At 41.3% G+C, this 24,211-nt stretch overlaps 4 protein-coding genes across 8 annotated transcripts in view; 1 reads left to right on the top strand and 3 right to left on the bottom strand.

Moving 5' to 3' along the window:
- LOC109475296 (transmembrane protein 116-like) overlaps positions 1-12,159 on the bottom strand; it is a 37,783-nt gene extending 25,624 nt beyond the window's left edge. For 2 of the 4 annotated variants that reach the window (XM_019775907.1, XM_019775908.1), the window contains exon 1: positions 11,849-12,159. The gene's annotated coding sequence lies outside the window, so the exon portion shown is untranslated. The remainder of the gene's footprint in view (positions 1-11,848) is intronic. The other 2 variants (XM_019775905.1, XM_019775906.1) reach the window with 1 other exon arrangement.
- Positions 12,160-12,625: 466 nt separating this feature from the next.
- Positions 12,626-14,083, top strand: LOC109475169. 2 transcript variants are annotated; one of them, XM_019775702.1, is made up of 2 exons: positions 12,626-12,739; positions 13,282-14,083. In XM_019775702.1, the coding sequence occupies exons 1-2, from the start codon at positions 12,654-12,656 to the stop codon at positions 13,943-13,945; spliced, it is 750 nt and encodes a 249-aa protein (XP_019631261.1). In that variant the 5' UTR covers positions 12,626-12,653; the 3' UTR covers positions 13,946-14,083. The 2 variants fall into 2 exon arrangements, with proteins under 2 accessions (XP_019631261.1, XP_019631260.1); XM_019775701.1 differs by having other exon boundaries at positions 12,642-12,763.
- Positions 14,084-15,282: 1,199 nt separating this feature from the next.
- LOC109475303 (iron-sulfur cluster co-chaperone protein HscB, mitochondrial-like) lies at positions 15,283-23,621 on the bottom strand. The gene is made up of 6 exons (XM_019775918.1): positions 23,244-23,621; positions 22,815-22,911; positions 17,363-17,452; positions 16,757-16,898; positions 16,376-16,423; positions 15,283-16,015 (listed from the first exon to the last, which is right to left on the bottom strand). The coding sequence occupies exons 1-6, from the start codon at positions 23,597-23,599 to the stop codon at positions 15,924-15,926; spliced, it is 825 nt and encodes a 274-aa protein (XP_019631477.1). The 5' UTR covers positions 23,600-23,621; the 3' UTR covers positions 15,283-15,923.
- On the bottom strand, positions 19,574-22,544 carry LOC109475302. Its single transcript, XM_019775917.1, has one exon. It carries the CDS (start codon positions 21,770-21,772, stop codon positions 20,639-20,641), a length of 1,134 nt encoding a protein of 377 aa, XP_019631476.1. The 5' UTR covers positions 21,773-22,544; the 3' UTR covers positions 19,574-20,638.
- Positions 23,622-24,211: the final 590 nt, after the last annotated feature.

The raw sequence follows: 24,211 nt of genomic DNA, 5'->3' as shown, positions 1-24,211 counted from the left end.
AATACGTACACATAGAACTACTGATAACTATTAAGAGACTACTAGTAGAAAAAAAAAAAAAACTACTGTGTTTGACTTCTTTTTATAGCTGCACAAGCACTCCAACTTGATACCTTTGACACCAGGTCCCAAGGAGGCTAAATGGTCATGCAAGTGGCGTGATCCTTTGACCAACAAGATACGGTGTGCCCAGCTCCCAATCTTTCAGGCCATATTGTTCGGGCAGTATCACCCCTGGCCTGGCCATGCTGATCAATGAGAGAGCTAGCCTGACTAAATTTTCAAGCAGATCCCTTTCGGTGGCAAAAAAACAGTATCAATTTGGCCAGGCAGTATCCATTTAAGCCAGAGAAGGTCGCCGGCCACCGTTGGTGGGGGTAGCGACAAAAAAAAACGGCCATATATAAAAAGGTGACGATCATTCCCCCACAACCTCTGCTTGGAGAGCTAGCCTGACTAAATCACTCTCCTAGCGGCCGGGCCGCCCAAAGGTAAAATGCCGCCTCCATCCATTGTTTGTTTGTTTCGCATGACCAGTAAACCGCCTTTAGGCGTAACACACCAGTTTTGTACAATGTATTGTAAGTACATGTACAAGCTGTGTAAGACCAGACTGCAAGGTTTGAACCACTCACTCCGGGAAGGTCCCCTACTCTTTTCGGTAAGTGCGGTGGGTTCTTTAACGTGCGTGGGACACATGGCTCTCCCCAAACACGGGACCTCCATTTAAAGTCCTATTTGAGGGACATCCCTAACCAAAGCTAGAAGTGAGGAAAGTCATGTATAAGTGCCTTTCCCAAGGGCACAAGATCGGTGACATGGGTACTGTAGGATTTGAACCCGCGACCTCTTGGTCCTGATCATGAGCCTTCGCTACCGCTATGCCACACTACCCACATTAACTCCCTGCTGAGAGTAATTACCCTCTACCAGGCTTGGGGAGGTGGCTGGAAAGAGTAGAAATCAGCCAAATAGAGAGATAAGCATGCCAAGGGAGTTTGTCCATCGAGAGAACAGTTGGGGTGCGGCAAACTGTTCTCTCAACGGACAAACTCCCTTGGCATGCTTATCTCTCTATTTGGCCGATTTCTACTCTTTCCAGCCGCCTCCCCAAGCCTGGTAGAGGCTAGAGAGTAATTACCATAGGCTACTGAGAGAGCCAATCCCCACCACATGGCACAATGCACAACACACCTGGTGGGATCAACTGAAGGACGATTGTCGGCCTCGACCTTAACACAGTTTGGGAGGCAGCCAACTCTGTAAGTTATGTGGCCACAGTGTTGCCAAGACGTGCCCCGCAAACAACATATCTTGTTTCTAAACTATGGTAGTCCGTATTTTGTATATGCCCTGGGTTTAGGTCCGGACCTCAATTTGCAACCTAAACCTCTGGACTTGAATCTGAGCGTGGGTTTAGGTACACAGCACTAGCCGAGGTGCTACGATCCCCTAATGGCAGCAATGTTGTGGCCAAGATTGAGTCGTTCAATCGCTGATACACAGCTGTTTGGCCTAACTAGCTAATGATAGTCAGTATATGAACACAAAGGGCTTAACCCCTGGGACAGAAACAATACACAATTCAAAATACAACTGGGAATTTTCCTTGTAAACTACACCTGCTAAACTTAAATTTGACAAGATTTATTATTGTTGTTAATATTTCATATCAGTCATTGCAAAGTTGCCTCTACAAAAACACTACTGTCTGTATCGCTATAGCCGGTATAACCGCCATTTGGCGTAACACACCAGCAACACATGTACATCAGCCATTTAAAATACTAGAAAGATATACTAGTATTAGTAATCGTCTTGTCACTTCAAACACCATAAAGAAAAGGAGACTAGAAAGTTTTAACCTCTACTTACCTGAAGCACCCGTCATGAAATAATGCAGACTCTGACAAAAGCATGGACAACATATGTTTGTGCTGCTCATTAGCATAAAATTACTACTACTTAATATGTAAACAGGTCAGCATTATAATAATGGCAAAGGCAATGTTATTGTGATTGATGTATGTAGTCTTCAAGGCCTTTGAGGAAGATTCAAATGAGAACGAAAAACTGTATAATTTTTTATTAAGTTACAACTAGAATACTCTCCTAATGTTGAGTACTAGTACTAGTAGTAGCCTTTTTGCACCAAATTTGTATTGGTTGATAAAGAGTGATAAAAACAGCTGTTAGTTACTGAGTTAACACTGTTGTTATTGTCAGTCAGCATGGATGTGGGGGCCTGCATGCCCTTTTTTGGAAGGCGTAATCAGGATATTTCAGTCTTCGTAATCCGTAGGCAGCCTCCCGAAAAATCAACATAATTAGTAATAGTACATTAGCTGCAAAGCGTAAAGTCATAATCAGCTCTGAGAATTTAATGTAATTCGTAACAGAGGCAACAATTTTGCGAAACTTGTAACCACTTAAACCCCCATGTAGGCCCTCCTTATGGAAAACTTTAAAGCCTGAAGAGATAATTTGAGTAAATGCTATGATAACACAAATGACCCTGTTTTGTTCTTTTTCCTGGAATAGCCTAAGGCTAAAGGTCAGTCTGAGGGCTACACTCTTATTAAAACTGAGCCCTGAAAATCGGTCAGGGTCGTAAAAACACAATCTTAAGGGTGAAGGATGTATGTATGGCAGTTTTGCTGCACTAGAAAGAAATTTGTTGGTGCAAAATTTGTAACAACTTTATAATTGTTATGGAAATGAATTTTGATAATTTATAACTTGATATAACAATCCACAAAGCTTCAAAACAAAGGTCCATCGCCATCTCCTGACATACCTACATTATACTCACTTAAGTACCTCTAACTCCATGCCTAGAAGTGGCCAAAAATAATTGGCCTTGCATTGAGCGAGACCGTTAAAAAAAATTTTATATGATTAGCCATGATAGTTTCTACACTTTAGTGCCATACGGGATTCAAACCCACAAACTCTTCATCAGGATTCTAACTAACTACCCGGTATCTTTTTGTTTGCATGGAGTTAACGATGGGTTAGTCCTTTTAATTTGTCTCTTCTAAATTTACGACCTTTCATCTGGATTCAAACCAACAACCTTTAATTTACATCCCCAGGAGAAGTACTAGTACTAGTCTTTCTTCTCTCAATCCAAATTTACAACTTCTCATGGGCCATGTGAGGTGAGGATGAGGAGTGAGTGTTTGTATGGGTAAACCTACAGCTTAAGTACTAGTACATGGGGGCCTGCAAGCCCTTTTTCGTAAGGCGTAATCAGGCCGTTTTAGACTTCGTAATTCGTAGGCAGCCTCCGCAAACATCCACGTAATTTGTAATTGGACATTAGCCGCAAATCTTAAAGTCATAATCAGCTCTGAGACTTTAACTTAATTCGTAATAGGCGGCGAAAATTTTGCGTAATTCGTAATCACTACCCCCCTTGCAGGCCCTCGTACATTATGATGATATTTGTCATTGTCGACAACAACTTGCCATAAAACAAACAAAACAATCTTAAACCGCGGGATTCCGCTAGCTCCTAGCGGTTGAAACAGTATGAACTGTGTATATTGGCATGTTTTTCAAATATATTTCCATGACATTGAAATCTCTTGATGTTAATGTGATCACTAACACTTCAGACGCCTCCCTGACAAAATCTGAGCGAAATAAGTCATGCAGTAACCAGTTAGACACGATAATGTAGGAGCCGTACTGAACGCTGTTCTAAGACCAGTTCTCAAAAAACCAGCACTGAGCCTTCAGCCAATGAGAGAGCCCCTTTTGAAACTATAGTTTCGGCCGCGGTTTAAGGTTTTCACAAACAGTCTACAATAATGATTATCATTGCACCAATACATGATGATTTGATATTCAAAGTAATGATTGACAATCATTACTTTGAACATCATTATCATCATGTATTGGTGCAATGATAATCATTATTGTAGACGTATATACATATACTTCTTTAACAGTCTATGAAGTTTGGTTAAGGTAGTACAGTACTCTCCAGACTCATTAAAAAACAGTTTTCAAAGCATACTCTAGATCTGATATCCTACTGTCTCCAAATCACATCTTGGTCATCAGACAGAGAAAACATTACATTAGATTCAAGACTTACCTTTCACCCAGTGTCTCTTACTTTGTTTTTGTGCTAGAACAAAAGGAACAAAAGCTGACTGCATTTCTGACCTGATATCCAGTGAGGCGTAACAAAGAAAATCACAGGTGTCTTTTGTTGTGTCACATGTACTACACCAGGTGGCCACTTTATGGGCCACTCAATTGCATGTTTTTTTAAAAGAAAAGATTGCGCTAAAATGAAACTTCATGGCTCCTGACGTTTAATAGCATTTAGGTCCATCCTAGGATGATATTTGTTTTATTTCAATTTTCACTTCAACCACCTGCTACGTATACATTATTTTCTCAACAAAATCTGAGAAGTAATGAAAATGTTGTGACCCAGTGTTCTTGTGACAACAATTTTGCCCAATCTGTCAAAAATCGGATTTCATTAAACTTTAAGCTATTTAAGTCTACCAGCCAAATTTGCCCCTCAAACTGCAGAGAAGAGAACTTTGGAGGGTCAAGATTTTAAACTTTTCCTGAGAGAGCAATTTTGCCTCTGACTAGCTAGGATTTTTATGCCTATAGCGTTTGACATGATTCTACATCAACGTTAACAATTTGAAATGACAGAAAAAAAACTTCTGTAAAGCTGGCTACATGTACATGTAGAACACAGGTGTCATTGGCCTTAGCTGCCTTGACATTCTCACAGAAGTCAAGTAGTCCCCACAACTGGACCCTATCTTACACACACACATACTCAGTACAGAGGGCAGGTCAATAACCTAAAGTAAATCTGTCACAGGTGTCAGTGACCCCACTACCTGCAGGTAAATCATCATGTGTTCCCCACGTGCACCTTTCCCCCAGTTCTTATACTTATAGAGGGCCTGCATGGGGGGTAGTGATTATGAAAAAGCTAATTTTTTCCGCCGATTTATATGAATTACGTTAAACTCTGTGACAGACTTGATTACGAACAATTAATGTACTGATTACGAATTATGTTGATTTAGGGCAGCTGCCTATAAGGATAACAAAGACTATTACTACTAGAAAGGTAACATTCGCAAAGCAAATGCATATTATTAATGCTTACCCTCACATATGGTCTGCTCTGTTCATTCTTACTCAAACACATTCATATAATTATATGGTCAGACAAGGGTCTAAATCTCTCCAGACCTGTTCCTAGTGAATTCTTTCATCAGTGACAACTTTGGAAGGGTAAGGATACTAACCTCCAAATTTTCGATGGCTATCAGTCCATCTTGTTCACGAAAATTTGGAGGTTAGTATCCTTATCCTTCCAAAGTTGTCACTGATGAAAGAATTCACTAGGAACTGTATCTATACGTGACAAATGAATCTCTTCAACCTCTCCAGACCTGCTATAAAATTGATGTAACCCAACACTAGTTACCATGCATGGTTCATAGCCTCCTTGGCAGTCTTGTTGGGCGTGGGCGTTATTTTTGTGAGCGACGCGAGGGACGATTTGCTGCCGAGGGAGTTTTTGCGCGAATCCTTCTCTCCGCGGCAAAAACTCCCTCGGCAGCAAATCGTCCCTCGCGTCGCTCACAAAAATAACGCCTACGCCCAACAAGACAGCGAAGGAGGCTACATGGTTCAGGTCATTGACCTCATACCGGTTTGGAGAAGAAGATAAAGGAAACAGAGCAAAAACAATTATGTTTTCCTTTGGGAAAAAGGCCTGATTACGCCTTACAAAAAAGGGCATGCAGACCTAGCCTGGGTACCATCCTACTTGTATGCGCTCCCACACTCGCTTCCCTAAGTACTTCTTAGGGGGTTTACGGAAAAAGAAGTCCAGTCCGATTGGCGGAAAAAGCAGTCCAGTCCGATTTTGGGGTGGAAAAAGCAGTCCGGTGGTTTCTACGAAATTTTACGAAAGACCATAGGCGCAATTTTTTCTTGTGTGTGTACTTCTAGTTTCTATGGGTACTTCGAGTTTCTATGAATACTTCGAGTTTCTATGGGTACTTAGAGTTTCTATGACTATTTAGTTTGTATGGGAACTTGAATTAGCATATATGTGACTCACTATATACCGCCTTAACCCGTAATTCAGGCAGCCTTGGGCGAGGAATACGATTTACACCTCTTGGGACCACCGAAAAGTAGTTTCTATACATACAGGTCACCTATCCACAATAAGCAAAAGTTAATTATTAAGGGATTCTTTCTTACAATTGTACTTCCGGTACTTACATGCTTGTCGGTGTAATGCAAAGTCTGCCATACGTGGCTTTAGCAGGGGCTGACTGGATGTTGGGCAGCTGGCAACCGTAAAGCGATTTAATCAGGCTGCTTGCAAGCAGGATCGGCCCTGGAAATCTCGTCAGTTGACCGCTTCATCTTTTGACTAATTATTATTACTTATATGTAAGTAATAATCTGGATGCATGATGATGATATGTAAGTTACAAACTCTAAGTTCCCATGCAAACTCTAAGTACTCATAGAAACTCTAAGTTCCCATACAAACTCTAAGTACTCATAGAAACTCTAAGTACCCATAGAAACTAGAAGTACTCATAGAAACTCGAAGTACTCATAGAAACTCGAAGTGCCCATAGAAACACACACAAGAAAAAATTGTGCCTATGGTCTTTCGTAAAATTTCGTAGAAACCACCGGACTGCTTTTTCCACCCCAAAATCGGACTGGACTGCTTTTTCCGCAAATCGGACTGGACTCCTTTTTCCGTAAACCCCTTCTTAGGGAAGCGAGTGTGGGAGCCCCGGCATACAAGTAGGATGGTACCCAGGCTAATGCAGACCCTCCTTATAAGATAATAGACTGCTGAATGAGCGCATTTTTGACCGGGCATTTGGCTACTCGGGCATAACAAAGAAAATCACAGGTTCTAATCTTTTAATTACTGTGTCACACGCACTCCATGTGCTCAGGTCGGGCCATGCTAATTCAACAGGTTGGTTCTTGTCAATAGGAAGAAAAAATGGGGCTAAACTCTGAAACTAAAAGAAATCTTAACATAAAAACCCAACGAATGAGGAAAAACTGTAGCTAGGGAGTCCTCATGATCATTGGATGACACAAACTGAGTCTGTATCTGTTTCTGTATATCGCTGGTATACTTTGGCGTAACACACCAGCTTTGCAGGCACGCAGTGCGGCGACAGTTGGCTATATTACACTGAACGACTAGCTACACCTAACCCTTGAACGTCTAGATCTAACTCTAAACATTGTTTAAAGCTATCTAGTGCCCCTACTGAGGTAATTCAGACTTAAAGTCTAAGTCTAAATTCCCCTGCAGGCCAGCACATGATCACCGTTTGGCCTGGCCCTCTTCCAGGCTAAGCAGCAGGAGCTCTTTGCCACGGCCCTACTCAATTATGCTACCTGGTAGGTTTTGGATGACGTCTCAGAGTTCAATTAGCCCACCATGAATACTGTGGTGCCTGACCTTAGCAAGCAAACTCCTGCCATACAAAACTCCCATCTGGCGGCCATTTGAGATATGGCAGGGAGAAAACTACTACTTAAAGTACAGCTCAGAGCCAGCCCCGATTATATTTTTATTGCTCCTTGCTGCACCAGAGCCAAGCAGAATGTTGGATCGTAAAAAGTGCCGGGCAGCTGTTAGGAGGGAGCCTTCCTAGCCTCCACCAGGCCTTTCTACGGGAATATGGATCATAGAATTCAGCAGAAAAGATAGTAAAATTGGCCAAGGGAGTCCGGCCGCGGGGAGGTAGTTTCTTTCCCTCCTAAGGGTGGCCAATCAAACCTACAAGGCGGCCAAACTCCCCTGGCAAATTTAAACATTCTCCTATTATAAATAGCCAGCGTAGTTAGTTTGGTAGAGACTAGAGCCTTCTTGTGTGAGGTCTGGTTCCCAGGCACATTAAAACTCTACCTGTAAATCCACTAGACTGCATGCAGCCTTAATTAAATCATGTGTCATAGGTCAAACGTCGTCAAATCAACTGGGGAGGAACAAGTGGTCTTTCAAGTTTTGTTTATCAGATTCTCTCAAGGTCATGAGGTGCTCACACACAAAAAATGAAGTCACAAATCACACAGGCCAAAGCTAATACATAATATAATGTATATATGTTTAGATTTTGGGTTTACGTGTGCTACCATACCAATTTGACTTTATCTTTTGATCTAAGAATCTTGTCTGGCTGCAAGTTACCTAATATCCAAGCAGATGTTTAGGTGGCCGCAAAAGACAGTATCAAATTGGCCAAGCAGTATCCATTGGCCAGACTGTATTGGGTGGCAAATGGATACAGTCTAGCCAATGGATTATGCTTGGCCAATTTGATACCGTCTTTTAATTTGCGGCCCGACCTAAACATCTGCTTGGAGAGTACTCTAAGCTCTTTACCACGGACTCCTTGAGAGTCGTAATCACCTTGTCAAGTGTTTGACCTGAGCAAACAACTGAACTGAGTTCAAGGCCCAAGGAGTCAGTCACCCTGTACTAATGGTTTACGATGGTTGACATGTCTCAACTCAAAAATTAACTTGAATGTAGACATTTGAAGTTTTACAAATGATGGCATGTTATTACTTGTTAGGGAAAAGTGATGCCGCTTTACACTGTGACAACTTACTATTAAACTGTATGGTACCTACTAGTAAAATACACGTACTTAAAACTAAGTACTTACTAAGTGCCTGGCATGGGGGCACAGTGCTACTATAGTTGACACGTCTCAACTCAGAAATTAGCTTGAATGTAAACAGTTGAAGTTATACAAATGATTCATATAAGGCAAAACTGATGCTACTTTACATACGTTACTTACTAAACTGTACGGTACTTACTAGTAAAATACATGTACTTAAAACTAAGTACTTACTACATGCCTGGCATAGGGGCACAGTGCTACTATAGTTGACATGTCTCAACTCAGAAATTAACTTGAATGTAGACAGTTGAACTTGAAGTTTAACAGACGACTCATGTCAGGGAAAACTGCCGCTTTACACACAACCTAGTAAACTGTAGGGTACCTACAAGTAAAATACATGTACTAAGTACAAAGTAAGTAAGTGCCTGCCATGGGGGCACAGTGCTACAATAGTTGACACGTCTCAACTCAGAAATTAACCCAAATGTAGACAGTTGAAGTTTCATAAATGACTCATGTTAGGCAAAACTGATGCCTCTTTACACACAACTTACTAATTCATACTGTACAGCACCCAATTACTAGGCTAATGGTAAAGTACTCAAAACTACTAAGAATCTTAACCAACTGTCTTAAGTGCCTGGGGGCACAGTCCTACTGTGTTAGCCAATTACAAGGTAACTTTTTGGGTGGACCTGACTACAGGAATGTTGGTATGGGGTAAAAAGCCAAAACAAATCAAACAGGGAGTTTGGAAACATGATTTACTTTTATTTTTAGATCTGTTTGTAAATTACTGGTCAAGAAAACCGCAGGGGTCGGTCAAAAACCCCAGAACAAATTTACTAGACAGTACTAAGACTGTGACAATAGGAAATGGATTAATTTAAACAAATAAACAAAGTTGTTTACCATACAATATAGTAGTATAGACTGTAAATTACCTGGAGTTGCTTTATGTAACATGTGATTGTTGCGAGGGGCATTAAACTTTAAGTTCATGGCCTAACTTGGAAATCAGGTGAACAACTCAAATCATTGTGATCATGAATTTACATTGCAGGAAATGCCATTTTGAAAATCAGTGACATTATGTCATTAGGTAAAGAAGGGGGAAAACCCAAGTGACAATTGATCTCACTTCTTCTTTCCTGTTAAGATACTACAGGATTCCTCAAAAAACATTTTGACATGTACAATTGGTCATTAATTATCCTGATGAAGGCAACAGTAGTTGTTGAAAATTTGATCTCTCTAGATCTGTAACCCCAATGGAATAAAGTTCAACGTTTTAAATGATTACTACTAACACTGATGAACTTTCATGACATTTTGACAATGACAATGCTTTGGAGATCTGTCAGCCATACGGAGCACCTGGCAAGGTAGAAACAATACACACACAGCCCAGATCAGCACAGTTCTTAATGAAAGTGTTTTTTCTACTTACCTGCTAATTTTCAGAAGGGCACTGTCTGCAAACTGAGTATCATGATGACTGGAGTCTTTGTAGACAGTCATAAGTGCAACATGTGGATCCTAATAAATTCAGCTCAACTCAAGAGGCTACTAGTAGTCGACCTTCAAAATAATGAGCTACTAGTAATTGACCTTCACAATAATGAGCTCTTATTTGCCTGGGCGAGGTCGAGATGACCTTTAGTTGGAACGCGTGACTGATAGTCACACACCATAATTACGGAACAACCACGAAGTAAATTAGACATGAATCATACTGGGTCTGTGCAGTCTTTGGTTTGGCAATAGTATGCATGTAGGTTTTGGCCAGTGAATTTCAAATTTAGGGACAGACTTGCACCTAGCCTGGTAACTGTCTACCATATGGGCTAGCCGGTATGTCCACTTACTACGGTGCTCAGACTAGTAGTGTCCGCCCACCAGCCCAGGTCGAATTTTGCTCCAGGGTATTTTATAGGGTCGTTTTCAATTAGTTTGGACACAATAGTTAGAAAGGCCATGGCCAGCTGGAAATATGTTGCATGAGGAAGAATTATGGGAAGAAGGGAAGAACTAGAAACATGTATGCTTAGTACATGTAGGTCTAGATCTGGAGCTGGTAAAACACTCCTAACTTTGAAAATTCGGGCCAAAGCCAGCCTATGGAGAATGGACGGTATAAATTAATACCTGAAAATACCGTTGTATGTATGTATACTAAGTTATATCAAGTGAACACAAATGTGGGGCCGTGTGGAGTAACGGCACTGGGCATTCAGCTCAGAACCAAGATCCTGGGTTCGAATCCTACTATGTCACCACCCTATATATGTCATTAGGAAAGGCACTTGCCTCACTTCTCTCAGGTGAAAATGAGTATGCCAGAATGATCATGATCGTGGGCATTAAAAGAAAAACCAAACCAAATCTAACTCTGGCGACAGACAAAAGTCATATTAGTGTTTCTAATAAATTCAAGGCAAATACAACATCAGATTCTATTGTTGAACTGTTTCTTTCAGTACAAGTGCAGCTGAGGAAACAGTTGGAGAACAGTTGTAGGGCCGGTACCATTGTGTGATAGTGGACCATCCATCTTCATCTTTAAGTCATCTATCTGGGATGTACCTTCACATCCTGACAAGCTGATCTCAAGCCAAGGAGAGGGCCTGCATGCCCTTTGTCGTAAAGCGTAATCAGGCCTTAAAGCTTTTTAGTCTTTGTAATCTGCAGGCAGCCATCCAAAATCATCGTAATTCGTTAGCTCTAACTATTAGTAATTTGTAAATGGCGGTGAAAATTTTGCATAATTTGTGATCACTACGTCCCCCCCCCCCATGCAAGTCAAACTAAAAAACTCAAAGATGGCCCAGTACTAGTACATCACCTCACTAGTAACGTTACGTACATGCAAGGACAAAATACTAGTTCTCCTAGGGACAAAGTCTGATACATTTTACCAAGGCCATTAAAAGTTATATAATGTCCTAGATTTTACATAACGTTGACACAAAACCTTTATCATAATTTAAGAGTACCAAGCAAGACTTAGCAAAAATTCTGCTCTAAGATATATTACAAGTACAGGTAACGTTTTAGAATCATTTAGTAGTAGTAAAATTACATGGACTGGTATAGATAAAAGAAATCACAGAGGTTATAATTTATAAGAGGGACAACTGTCAAAAGAAAATGTAACGCACCTGACTATGGTCATCTATTGGGCTCCATGGCTTAATGCTTCAGTGACCAGAACTGCCCGGCTGGCAAACGGAACGTCAGTCAAGTATTTGTCCTGTAAACAGCCTTAATTTTCAAGATCTTTGGAGTCATTCACTGTAGACTGTCCTAGATAGTCGGTGGTTGACCCCCAATTGTGTCCCGATACGACAAGTTCTCGACTCAGAAATTCACTGGGAAGTAGACAGTTAGTTGTGCAGACGAGTCATATTGTGGAAACTGCACCAACGTTTCGATGACAGGTCTAGGTTAGGTAGTAAAGCCACAAGCCACAGAAAGTGACAAAGATGCGCCATAGTTGCGGTTGAACTTTGGCCTCCAGTATCGGTTTGACCTGCAGTACACTCGGACTGGTCTAAATACAAACGGGGGAGGAAGAGGACTTGTTTTTACTAAACAACAAACACATTTCATCATTAACTAGTAAGTCGGACTTTTATATATATTATAATGCTTAAAATACACTTTGATTATCTTACTAAGTGGTTAATTACTGATATTTTTTTTATTAGTTTAAAAGTCAACACCCCTATGATACAAGTGACATTCTGAATGTGATCTTCTTTCGAGTGTGATCAACATCAAAACGTACCAAAATTATGCTATTTGATGGTTTGATACATTTAAATCCTTAAAAGATAGCTGTAAACATATATTTTTGTTATCTAATTTTTCTGGACGATATTACGGCAGTTGTTGATATTTGACACATGTTTTCTCGTTTTATGATAGCTTTAGTGTTTTTGTTGTGTTTTTGCGGTCGTCAAAATGGCTGGTCTTGTAGCGGACTACGATTCGGACGACACTTCGGACTCAGAAACCACAAATAAAGAACGATTTGAGGAGACTACGAGGTGTGTGAATGTGAGACGAAGAAAGTATGCACCCTTACCTGTTCAGTAGATGGTCGTTAATGCCATAGAAAGTTTTCCATCGCTTGGTTTTTACGTGTGTGTGTGTGGCTAGCTGTCCTGTCACTCAGAAAAAATTATACGCTTCGTTCCCAGTTTCTTCTTAGCTTTCCCTTATGATGACTCACATTCTTTCCCAGATGAATACTCAAGAAATAGAGACTGAAACTTGCATCAGGACATTATTCACTGCGATACAATCTGTGAAACTCACATGGATAGAACCAAGGAAACTAATTTGTTGTTGCTGACAAAGAAATTACTATACGAGAATGCCCCCCTCCCCATTCTAAAACATAATCTGGTGTTTACACTATTTTTTATGTAACGCTACATGTATTTCATTTGGTTTTTATTCTGACAACTTTGTTCTGATAACTTAATGACATTATTTGTTATACTTACATCGCAAACCACAAACTGTTTGTAGAAATTGACTGAGGTAAATACTTTACACAAATTATGTATTGTTGTTCTTTCTATAGAGAAAACCGTAAAAGAACGAATTACCTTGAAGGAGGGTCTTCATCATCTTCGGATTCTGAGGACAATGATGTCCCATCGCCAGATCAAACCAATTCTACAACAGAACTTAGACAGAAACTCCCGTCTCCAAACCTGTTGAACGTACAGAACAGGAATCCAGTAGGAGGGACGGTAAAACTGCCCAACCCTCTACTCGGTGTTCCAACCACGAGGACAAATGATCGGATAACGCCAGCAGAGCAGACTGCCTCCATTTTCCACAACCCATTCCGTCTAGCGGAACGAGAGAAGGAGAAGGTTCTGGAAAAGCATGTGAAATTGACGTCGAATGAGAAACCTTCGCACATCGCGGGGAAGAAAGTCTGCTGGAACTATCGCAAGGGGAGGTGTCGCTTCGGACACAACTGCAAGTACGCACACGACAGCGATCTCCCCTTCTCACAACAACAGCAACACCCTGAAGCTCCCACAGGTGCTGTATCTTCACCTGCTGGGTTCTTTGAACAGCCTGAAGTGCTGAATGATGACGAAGACCCGGATAACCCAGTACAACAGAGGAGAAAGAGGCCAGGGCTGAGCCAGACTCTTCAGCCACCGAAAAAAAGCATCAAGGCCTACCAGAAACAGCAGGCAGTGGAGAGGCCTTGGATGGCCCAGAAGTGAAGCCAAGAAAGTTACGAAGATTGAAACAGCAAATAATATAGCCTGGATGCAAGGCTGTTGGCAGGACCCACACAGGCCAGCTCCTCGGCTATTGGGCCAACATACCCCCACGGTGACATGCCCACAAGGTAGCCTCCTGTGCAGGCCCCGCGGCGGTGGGAAGAGTTTTTAACGTATTATTCTAATATATCCGGCCATCCTACATAGCCACCGAGAGAAGGTTCCATTCCGCCTTCTCTCGGTGGCTATGTAGGATGGCCGGCTATATTAAAATAACGCGTTAAAAACTCTTCCCCACTGCCGCGGGGCCTGCACAGCAGGCTACCCACAAGGAAATTCTACCACAGAGCTCACCTAACCCCCTTCAGCTACTTAGTACACCCTGAATGCCAAACTCAGGGGGGTGGGAAAGAAATTTTCCAGGGGTATTTTGACCCAAGGAACCTGCCTGTATAGGCCCAGTCTGGCATTCATGCCAAAAATAACTTGGAATGGAATAAATACACAAGAGAGGTTGTGTGCCCACCTGTCTCATTTTTTAGTCTACAGATATTATGCTATACCTTCTTTACAACAGTTTATATACAATAGTGTACATGCATATCACAACTTGCAGTACCAAAGAAACATGTTAGGAGGCACTGCTACATTGATAGCAAGGGCTGTCCACATCAAAGTGGATATTAAATGACAAGACAAATTGGAAAGGGTACAGAATCAAGCTGCAAGATTCTGTATGAACAACTATGTAAGAGGTGCTAGTGTCACGGAAATGAAAAGAAACCTACAGTGGACCTCACTTGAAGACAGAAGAAAGATGTCTAGACTATGCATGATGTACAAAATGACTAATAAACTGGTGGATGTCCCAACTACTAAGTACCTAATACCAGCCCAGAAGAGAACAAGAAATAGCCACGCATTCAAGTACCAGAGTTATCAACCAAGGATTGAGGTGTTCAAGAATTCATTCTTTCCTAGAACTATCGCAGAGTGGAACTCACTGTCACCAAGTACAGTAGGGGCACTGTCAATAGATAGCTTTAAACAATGTCTAGAGCTAGAAGTTCAAGGGTTAGGTGGAACAAGTCGATCGGTGTAATATAGCCAGCTGCCGCCGCGCCGCGTGCCTGCGAAGCTGGTGTGTTACGCCGAAAGGCGGTTATACTGGCTATACAGATACAGAAGCTGGTGTGTTACGCCGAAAGGCGGTTATACCGGCTATACAGATACAGAAGCTGGTGTGTTACGCCGAAAGGCGGTTATACCGGCTATACAGATACAGATACAGAAATGGAGGATAAAAGAAGATAGTCTGGTCAAATCTCAAAACCAAATTCAACATGAAACATGATTTTTTTTATTAGGCACAAAATTTGGATAACAATACAGCATGGATGGATAAAAACTTGTATAAGTTAAAATTATTGTAGTTTGACAACGGTCTGGACATGGGACAAGAAAATGACAGCAAAGTTGTATATGCTTTGCTTCATACAATTTAGTAGAAAACTGCAAACAAGAGAAGCTGGTTAAAATTTCAATGAATTACAATTATGTAATAACGTTACATGTACTACAAATGATTTCAATGGACTGCACATACTTAACTGCACAATGGATGGCTTTCAATGTTGTAATTGTTGGGAAACTTTGTATTGTGCTAAATATTAACACTGTTCATGATTGGACAAAGAGTACAATCTTTTTATAATACACATAGGGTCTGGGCAAGCCACCGGACATAATGATGATGATACACTCTACAAGGTACATGTATAATGAAAAGTCAATATACTTGCCAGGCAATATAATTGGCTTGTATAATTTTGTGTGCATAAACATCACATACATCAGAATGTCCTGACAAAGACACAGAATGATCATCATTCATTCACACATAACAAGGTTGAAAATCAATGAGAACCAGAACCAGTCCTTAGCTAGCATTTCCTTGAAGGTTTGCCTGAATGACAGTCTAAGATGGTGGAAGTCTCTCCTTAACCTTGTCCTCGATATTACTGAAGTATTGCATCCTGGTCAAGATGTCCTTGGCTTTAGTAATGTCACCTGGAAGGAATAATAACATCTTTATTTTGAAAGTTCATCAGTATTGTTGAATTTATTACGAGGCAAGTTTAAACCCAAATTTTCTGCAACCTATGATCCACTGCTCACTGAGTCAGGTGTTCTATCTGCATAACATGACGTCACAGAAGCGGTGGATTGTTGACCATTGTAAATTTGGGTAAGTCCAATTTCTTGTGTTGGAAATTACAGTTGAAACTTGTCTCATTAACATTTACCTTCATGATAAATCTTGATGAAGGTATTGCCAAGCACCGCACAGATAAATTTGGGAAAGACACAAACACAAAGTTTATGTAAAACATAGTTAAATTGTGAATCAGTCAGAGTAAGTCAACCCACCTGCATCAAAAGCACCTGACAATTCCTTACAAAGTCTGCCCAGCTTTTCTGTAAAAAAAAAGAATGAAAACGTATAAATTCAATTGGAATTGTAAGACGTTGAAATACAAGTTGTATGGATCATGAAGATTCGATATATGTACCACAGTAAAAGGAAAATATCCTTAATATGTTGATCTTTTCAACAATTACAAGTCTTTACAAGTATTTACAAGTACTAGTAAGTCCCGAGACCCCTTCCAGTAGCATGTGAGTTAGCTTGAGATAGTAACATCCAAAATCATAACTTTGCTATCTCTAGTAGAAACAAAAGAAACTAGGAACTAGGAAATTGTAACAATTCTGCCTCCCAACATATCTACTTAGCGATTAAGACCAGACCTCTGTTTTCCTCTGCGATGCTTCTGACTTCCTCGTCTGTCTGTGCTTCTCCCAATCTCTCGTTCGCTTCCATCACTTCCATCAGCAGCTGCGGTTCTGACAGTTTCTCTCCTTCCTCGATACTCTCTCCTGCTAGCTGTAGCTTTTATTGGAGAAACAAGAACATATGAAATGTAACTAGAAACTGTTTTAAGGAAACATTTGTAAAGCAAGTGCATAAAGTAATGTTTACCTTCACATATTCTAGCCTAACAAACTACTGCTTTGTCCTTGATCAAAAACATGATCATCCATATACAGTATAAGGTGAACAGCCCCTCTAACTCTGCCTTGCAACTTGCAATTGCAACACAATGTAACCCAACACCACAGGGTGTCTGCTACAGCACCAGTTACCATGGTGACAGCCATCTGGTCCAGGTCATTGACCTTATGTGTTTGGAGAGGAAGAAGAAGAAGAAACAGCAAAAACAATTTTTACGTTCTCTGAATCTGATGAATAATTAAAGCTAGAAGACACTGTATGTCAACAATAGTCAATAGGTGTTGACTGCTTTAAAATCTGTGAAACTCAATAAACAAAGAAACAAACAAACAAGAACGTACCATATAGAGCCCTCTGCTGAGAGGCTTCTGTAGAGTCCAGTAGGCCTTGTTCACCCAGGCTGACTGGGCTGAGGCATAGTCTTGCTCCACCTGTCAAGATAAATTACATTATAATTTGAAAAAAAATCTTATACAGTTTGAACTTATAATAATTGTACAAAACTAGTGTACAATGTACATACTAGTACCTAAAAGCAGTTTACCAGTTATGTTATAGAGTAGAGTAGAGTAGAGTAGAGTTGATTCATGCCGGGTAGGAGTCCTGCTCCAATTTGGGCCGCTCTTCAGTTTACTGACATCTCTGGACGTAGTGGGTGGTCCAAAGCTCTATAATTGTAGACGACCGGGTGTGTTTCCATATACTCGTCAAACCTCTTCTTGAAACTGTTTACACTAGGCGCCATAACTACCTCCCCAGGAAGCTCATTCCACCAGCTTGCCGTTCTATTTGTAAAGAAGTGTAGGCGCATATTTGTTTTTGCCTGCGTCCTCTTTATTTTCAGGTGATGACCTCTAGTTCTCTTCTCTGTTGTTATTGGTAGTAGACATGCTGTATTGTACATCCCGTGTGTGTATTTATAAACATTGATCATGTCACCCCTCAATCTCCTGTAGACCAGGGTAGGTAGTTTTAGTTTCTTGAGCCTCTCTGTGTATGAAAGATCCTGCAGGCCTGGTACTCTCTTTGTCGCTCGCTTCTGTACTTTCTCTAGTTCTGTAGCGAGTTTCCAAGTATGTGGGGACCAAATGGGGGCTCCGTACTCTAAGTGAGGACGGATAATGGTCTTGTAAAGAATGAGAAACATTTCTAAGTCCATGTGTACAAATGTTCTCCATGTTAGCCCCATTATTTGGTTTGCTTTTTTTACTAATAGTTGTTATATGATTGGCAAAGCCCAAGTCTCTGTCTACTAGGATTCCCAGGTCTTTCTCTTCTGAGGAAACCTTCAGGGATATAGGTAAGGGGTTGTTGTTTTCGGACATGTTATAAGTGAAGTTCGGGTGGCCACTACCAACCCTTAGGACCGTACATTTATCAGGGTGGAATTTGAGCTGCCACTTGTCGGCCCATTTTTGTAGACTAGACAAGTCTTGTTGTAGAGCTTCACAGTTTCGTACTTGTGGTACTGGTCTAAACAACTTTGTGTCGTCCGCAAACAATTTCAGAGAACAGTTTACCACTTCTGGCATGTCATTCACGTAGATAGTGAACAAGACCGGACCTAAAACACTGCCCTGTGGGACTCCGCTGTAGACTTCTCCCCATCTAGAGCTGCTTTCATTGATACATACTTTCTGTTTTCGGTTCTGTAAAAAGGATGAAATCCACTTAAGAAGGTTTCCTTTGATCCCATAACTTTCTATTTTGTTCAGAAGTCTTTTGATCGGGACCGAGTCGAATGCCTTGCGAAAGTCCATGTAAATTATGTCCACTGGTTGACCTTCATCTATCCAGGTTGACCAGCTTTCCAGGCATTCTAGGATTTGGGTGACTGTTGACCTCCCAGGGAGGAATCCATGTTGTTGACTTGTGAAGAGGTTGTTGTCTGTCATATGCCTTATGATTTCATCCCTGATTATACCCTCCAACAGTTTCCCAATCACAGACGTTAAACATACCGGTCTGTAATTACTGGGGTTCTTTTTGCACCCTTTCTTGTATATTGGTGAGATGGTACCAGTTTTCCACTCCGTTGGGAGTTTCCCCTCTCTTAAGGACTTCTGAAAGAGTATGCTCAGTGGGTGAGACAAAGTATCCGCCAATTCCTTTATCACTCTGGGGTGTATTTTGTCTGGTCCCATGGCTTTGTTTTGATTTAACTTCTTCAGTCTTTTATTAATTTCTTCGGGACTTGTTTCAATGTCAGTTAGCTCTTCTTTGTAGTCCTTATGCTCTAGTGTTGGGATATCTTGCATGTTTTCTTTCGTAAATGTACTGATAAAGAAGTTGTTTAGTATTTCTGCCTTTTCTTCGTCTGTCTTGGCAATTTCATCACCGTCCTTTAAGTCCGGGATATTGTCTCTTGTTTTGGACTTTTTGTTTACGTACTTCCAGAATAATTTGGTATTACCCTTAATGTTCATAGCCACTTCTTTCTCATGTCTTTTGGCCGCCTTCCTTGATGCCCATCGTGCCTGATTTCGTGCTTTTGTGTATTTAATGTGCATGCGCATGCGCCGTTTGAGTTTTCATGCCAGTTTGAGTATACTTTTTCCAAGCTTTCTGTTTATTCTTCATTTTCGCTATTGTTTGACTGTCGGTCCATGATAGCCTTCTCCTTCTATTTGAGGATTTGACTTTGGGTACATTCTTGTGAACTGTATCTTTCAAGGTTTTGGAAAACACGACCCAACTCTCTTCAATATCCAGTTCCTGAAGTGTTTCATTCCAATCCTTATTTAAATCTTCTTTCATATTTTCATAAGAACCTTTGTGGTATTGAAAGATTTCTCTTCTCACATTTCTTTTCTTTGCATAGCATTTGAAAGTCCACCTTAACACTGCATGGTCACTTTTTCCTACTGGTGGTAACATTGTCACCGAGTCAATCATTCCCTTCTCGTTCGTGAAGACCAGGTCTAGTACATTGCTTTCCTGGTTTATTTGGTGTCTTGTTGCAAAGTCCACATGCTGGTATAGGTATGCGTCCCTAGTAGCCTCTAGGAATTTGCCGGCTTCACAGTTAGGTGAGTAGATTGAGCCGTCTCCATTGGCCCATAGGATTTTTGGGTAGTTAAAATCCCCGGCTATTAATACGTGCGAATAGCCCTGGATATTGCGTATGATGCTATTTAGACTATGATTGTTTTCGACAGATGAGTTCGGGCTTCTGTAGATCCCCAGAATTAGTAGTCTGTCATTTTTGTTCAGCGTCATCTCCACTGAAATCACTTCTGAGACATGACCCTGAGCTGAACCCAGTTTCTCTGCTTCCATAGAGTTGTAGGCATCTTTCACGTGGATGGACACGCCCCTCACACCTCCTGTATCAGCATTTGTAAATAGGTTAAACCCCGGAATATGCAGATCTACTTTTGTCATTTTATATCTTGAGTTTTTTGGGTTCGTCTCGGTTGTGATAATAATGTCAGGTTGCTGTTCATCAATAATAGCGCAGAATTCATGTTTTTTATTTGTGATACAATCAATGTTTGTGTAGATAACCTTCAGCTGCTTTCCCTCATCTTCAGCCCTCGTGTTTCCACTAGCCAGTTTTATACTTCTAGATTCATGGCTTTTTGTGCTAGTGGCAATGTCTTGATTAGGTTGAAGTCTTATATCTCTTCTTCTGATACTAGATTGCTGTTTTTCCTCTGTTTCTTTCTTATGATCTGTAGCTTCGGATATGTCCCTCTGACCACATGTATGTAGTCCCCCTTCACTTCTTGTTGCGTTCGGTTTTTTGCCTCTTGAACCAGCGCTTTTATCTTCTCTCTCTCGTCTCTACTAAAATCTGCTGTCACACTTATCCTTCTGATTTGATCTTCAGCGCCTTTTAGTTTATAGAGCCTATTTAGGATGACGGCCCTGTCCTCTTTGTTTTCAAGGGTGATCTTTAGTGGTCTTCCTCTTTTCGAGTCATTGTCTGTTTTCTTCCCAAGCCTGTACATCTCTTTTACCTTCACATCCACTTCTAGGTGGTTTTCGAAGAGGTCTTTTACAAACTCTTCGTCCTGTTTCTTCCTCATGTCTTTACGGTCGGTTTCATCTACGTTGTGTATGATAAGGTTATGATTTCTTCTCTCTTGTTCGTCTACTGCTTTTCTTTGTTCCACCAGAGCTTCCTTTAGGATTTTTGCCAAATCTGGTGTTCTAGCTTTGTGTTTAGTCACTGTTATCCATGGCCCTTGGTTACCATCTTCCCCGACTACTTTATTAGTGTCGTTTTCATGTGTGACTGTCTGTACGGTTTCCCCTTTACTTTGTACATCCTCGTCTACTACTTCTTCTGTGACTTTCACTGCCAATTTGGCCTGTGTCTTCTGTTCTTGCTGCATGCTGTCTACTTTGTTTTCCAGTAATGATATTTTCCCCACGATTTCGTCTAGTTTTTCCACAATGTTAGGTACACTAGCTGTGCAACTATTACTTCCTTTGAAGCATTGCTTAACCCTCTCCTTACAGCTGGTGCAAAACCAGCAAACATCGTCCCTTTGGAGCCTGCTCAGTGCTTTGAATTCTTGTTGGGTGAGGCTTGTACATGACAGGCATAAATGGTTGTTACATCCATCGCACGTAAGTGCCTGGCATCCCTCGTCATCCCTTAATACGGTATTGCATTTCTTACATATCCATTCCTCTGTTCCATCTGTATTTGATGTTTTTACATGGCCTGTGTTTCCCCCTGCTCCTTTCTTTTTTAACTTCCCCTTCTTTGGTGGGGTTATCCCCCGATTTTCTTGGCTCATTGCTAGCTCCTTGTCTATGGTAGATAATAAGGAATAAGGTACTTGCGCTTTCGTGTACTCTGTCTTGGTGTTTGTTGTTCTTTCCTTGACCTCTCGTGGCTTTCTTTTACTTCCGGTTCTGTGAGGCTTCCCCTTCAACTTCTGTGATTGTGTAGACCCTCTAGGCCTTTTGTGCGTGATAAGAATACTTGTGGCTTTTATCCTCGTCTGGTTCACAGGTGTTTTCACCTTTGTTTCTTCCTCTATTACTAGCTCTCAGTCTTATTCTTCTGGGATTTCTCCCCTTGCTTGCCTTCTTCTGGGATTTCTCCCCTTGCTTGCCTTCTTCTGGGATTTCTCCCCTTGCTTGCCTTCTTCTGGGATTTCTCCCCTTGCTTGTTTCCTTCTGGATCCTTTCTTCTGGGGTTACCCCCCTTGCTTGCTTCGTTAAGGAGCCCTGTTGACTTTCCGAGGACTTTGATGCAGGTAGTTTCCCTTATCGGATTCCCCTCCACTCCTGGTATCCAAACCTCGGTCCACTGGACTTTCCGCCAGGGAAACTTCAGAAAGACACGTAAAACTGCGGTCAAAACTCTACTCTACTCTTCCCTGTTTTAGTTGAAAATCCTGCTGGGCTTTCCCGCCCGTGGAATCTCCCAGGTAGGGCCGAAGTTATCCAAGTTTCTCCCGATTCAGAAAAAATCCAATATGGCGCCGTTAGACGCCGCGGCGTGGTTCCTCTAAAATACTCTCAAATCACTTTAAAAAATACGTTTTACACCTAACTAGACTATAAAAAATGTCCCTAATGCTAAAAACGCCTAAAGTACTGATTCGCTGACGGAAAGTTTAAAAAAAGTACTTAAAAAACTCAAATAAAAGTAACTGATTGCAGGAGCAAGTTGAAACACGTCCTTCCGATTCGGCGCATGCGCATTGTCATAGTGAAGACAGAGAAGCTGTCGTGAAAATCGTAGTACAGCTTTCAATATGCATATTATACACAGTTTGTAAATTGTACATAGTCTGTACAAAACTTCTGTGACCATTTGAAGATCCTAACCTGCCCATGTTGTGAGAATCTATCAGGGTGCAGAAGCCGTTGAAGGTCCTTGTACTTTGCTGAGAGTCTGCTGTTGTCGATGTCAAACTTCCTGGCACTGAAAAAAAATACCAACTTAAGGCTTACTGAAGGAAAACATATTGTTTTTGCTCAGGTTCCTCTTAACTCTTCTCCTTCTTCTCCAAACAAATAAGGTCAATGACCTGAACCAGACGTCTGTCACCATGGTAAGTAACTAGTATATGTAGTGTTGGGTTCCATCGTGTTGCAATTTTATAGCAGGAAGGATTTAGACTCCTGTCACCATTTATATGGATGTGTTTGAGTAACAGAGAAGACCATATGCGAAGATAAACATGATGCATTAGCTTTGCAAAATTATGTTACGTTTCTAGTTTATCTAATTTGAATTTTGTAACATAACGTTACCAGTCCATGACGTCGAACAGCGTGGCCTGCTCCGCTGGCGGCTGGACGGCCTGACAGGACGGACAGAAGAACCAGTCTGTCGTCTGTCTGCTGCAGCTCCAACACGCGCGACTCACACTACAGTAACTCCTCCTCAAGCCGGGCAGCAAACCGGCAACCTTAGCGCCGCTTTCACAACGAAAAATACAAGTTCTAGAGGCTATGTTAGAAGACGAGAAGGTTGCTTGAAGTGTTACTGCATGCCGCAAATCTGTCTTTGAAAGTAGCGTTATAGTTCTCGTGTGTTGAAGGAGGAAAGAGACGTTTTTCTCGAAAAAGTACAGCCGAGCGCAAGAAAATGCGACTTTGGCAGCCATGTTTGTGACTTGTGACCTTTGACCCCTGGTTGTCTCATTGAAAGAGAGCCCTCTTGCATGTCATTTCTAAACTGCAGGGTAAGCTTTGTGTAGTTGGGTTAGGCCACAACAAGTTTATGGATAACGCACCTCCTTATCTGATGCGATAGGGGGAAAAGGTGGGCCAAAACACAAGGAGATTTCTACTTTAACAAGAATTCAGCAGCAGCATCATATACAAATGTATAAAGAAAATACAACACTGCAACAAAGTAAAAGAAAAACAATAAATCAGAGCATTGCCTTGTCTTCTCTTTTTATATTTATCTGTCATCCAAGTTAATTCCAGCATGGCAACAGATAACAGTCACTAAGTACAGTTACTAGTATATTTGCAAGTAGCCCTAAGCCCTTCTCTCCAAGCAGAGGTTCGGGCTTTGTTTATTTTTGGCGTGTTTTTGTTTTACTAGTGGGGCTTTCTTTTTGTACTGGTATCTTCTTGGAGCTCGCACAAAGCAAAAGCCTAAAAAAAAAACGTTTAAAATGGCAACGACCGACCCTGACACGAGACGAAAGGTAGCGGCGCGAGACACCAGGTGCTGGTGGTGCTGGGCTGATTGCTTCAAGGCTCTC

This window comes from Branchiostoma belcheri, unplaced genomic scaffold (assembly GCF_001625305.1).
Source record: "Branchiostoma belcheri isolate BF01 breed outbred unplaced genomic scaffold, Haploidv18h27 scaffold33, whole genome shotgun sequence".
NCBI classification, from domain to species: Eukaryota; Metazoa; Chordata; class Leptocardii; order Amphioxiformes; family Branchiostomatidae; genus Branchiostoma; species Branchiostoma belcheri.
This window is presented reverse-complemented; position numbering and strand designations above follow the sequence as displayed.

Coding starts and splice junctions, on each gene's coding strand:
- LOC109475169 (XM_019775701.1), top strand. CDS start 12,654: ATGGCTGGTCTTGTAGCGGACTACGATTCGGACGACACTTCGGACTCA. Junction 12,764..13,281: donor GTGAATGTGAGACGAAGAAA/GTATGCACCCTT, acceptor TTCTTTCTATAG/AGAAAACCGTAAAAGAACGA.
- LOC109475302 (XM_019775917.1), bottom strand. CDS start 21,772: ATGAGCCAAGAAAATCGGGGGATAACCCCACCAAAGAAGGGGAAGTTA.
- LOC109475303 (XM_019775918.1), bottom strand. CDS start 23,599: ATGGCTGCCAAAGTCGCATTTTCTTGCGCTCGGCTGTACTTTTTCGAG. Junction 22,912..23,243: donor CTGTTCGACGTCATGGACTG/GTAACGTTATGT, acceptor ATTTTTTTTCAG/TGCCAGGAAGTTTGACATCG. Junction 16,899..17,362: donor TCAGCAGAGGGCTCTATATG/GTACGTTCTTGT, acceptor CTCCAATAAAAG/CTACAGCTAGCAGGAGAGAG.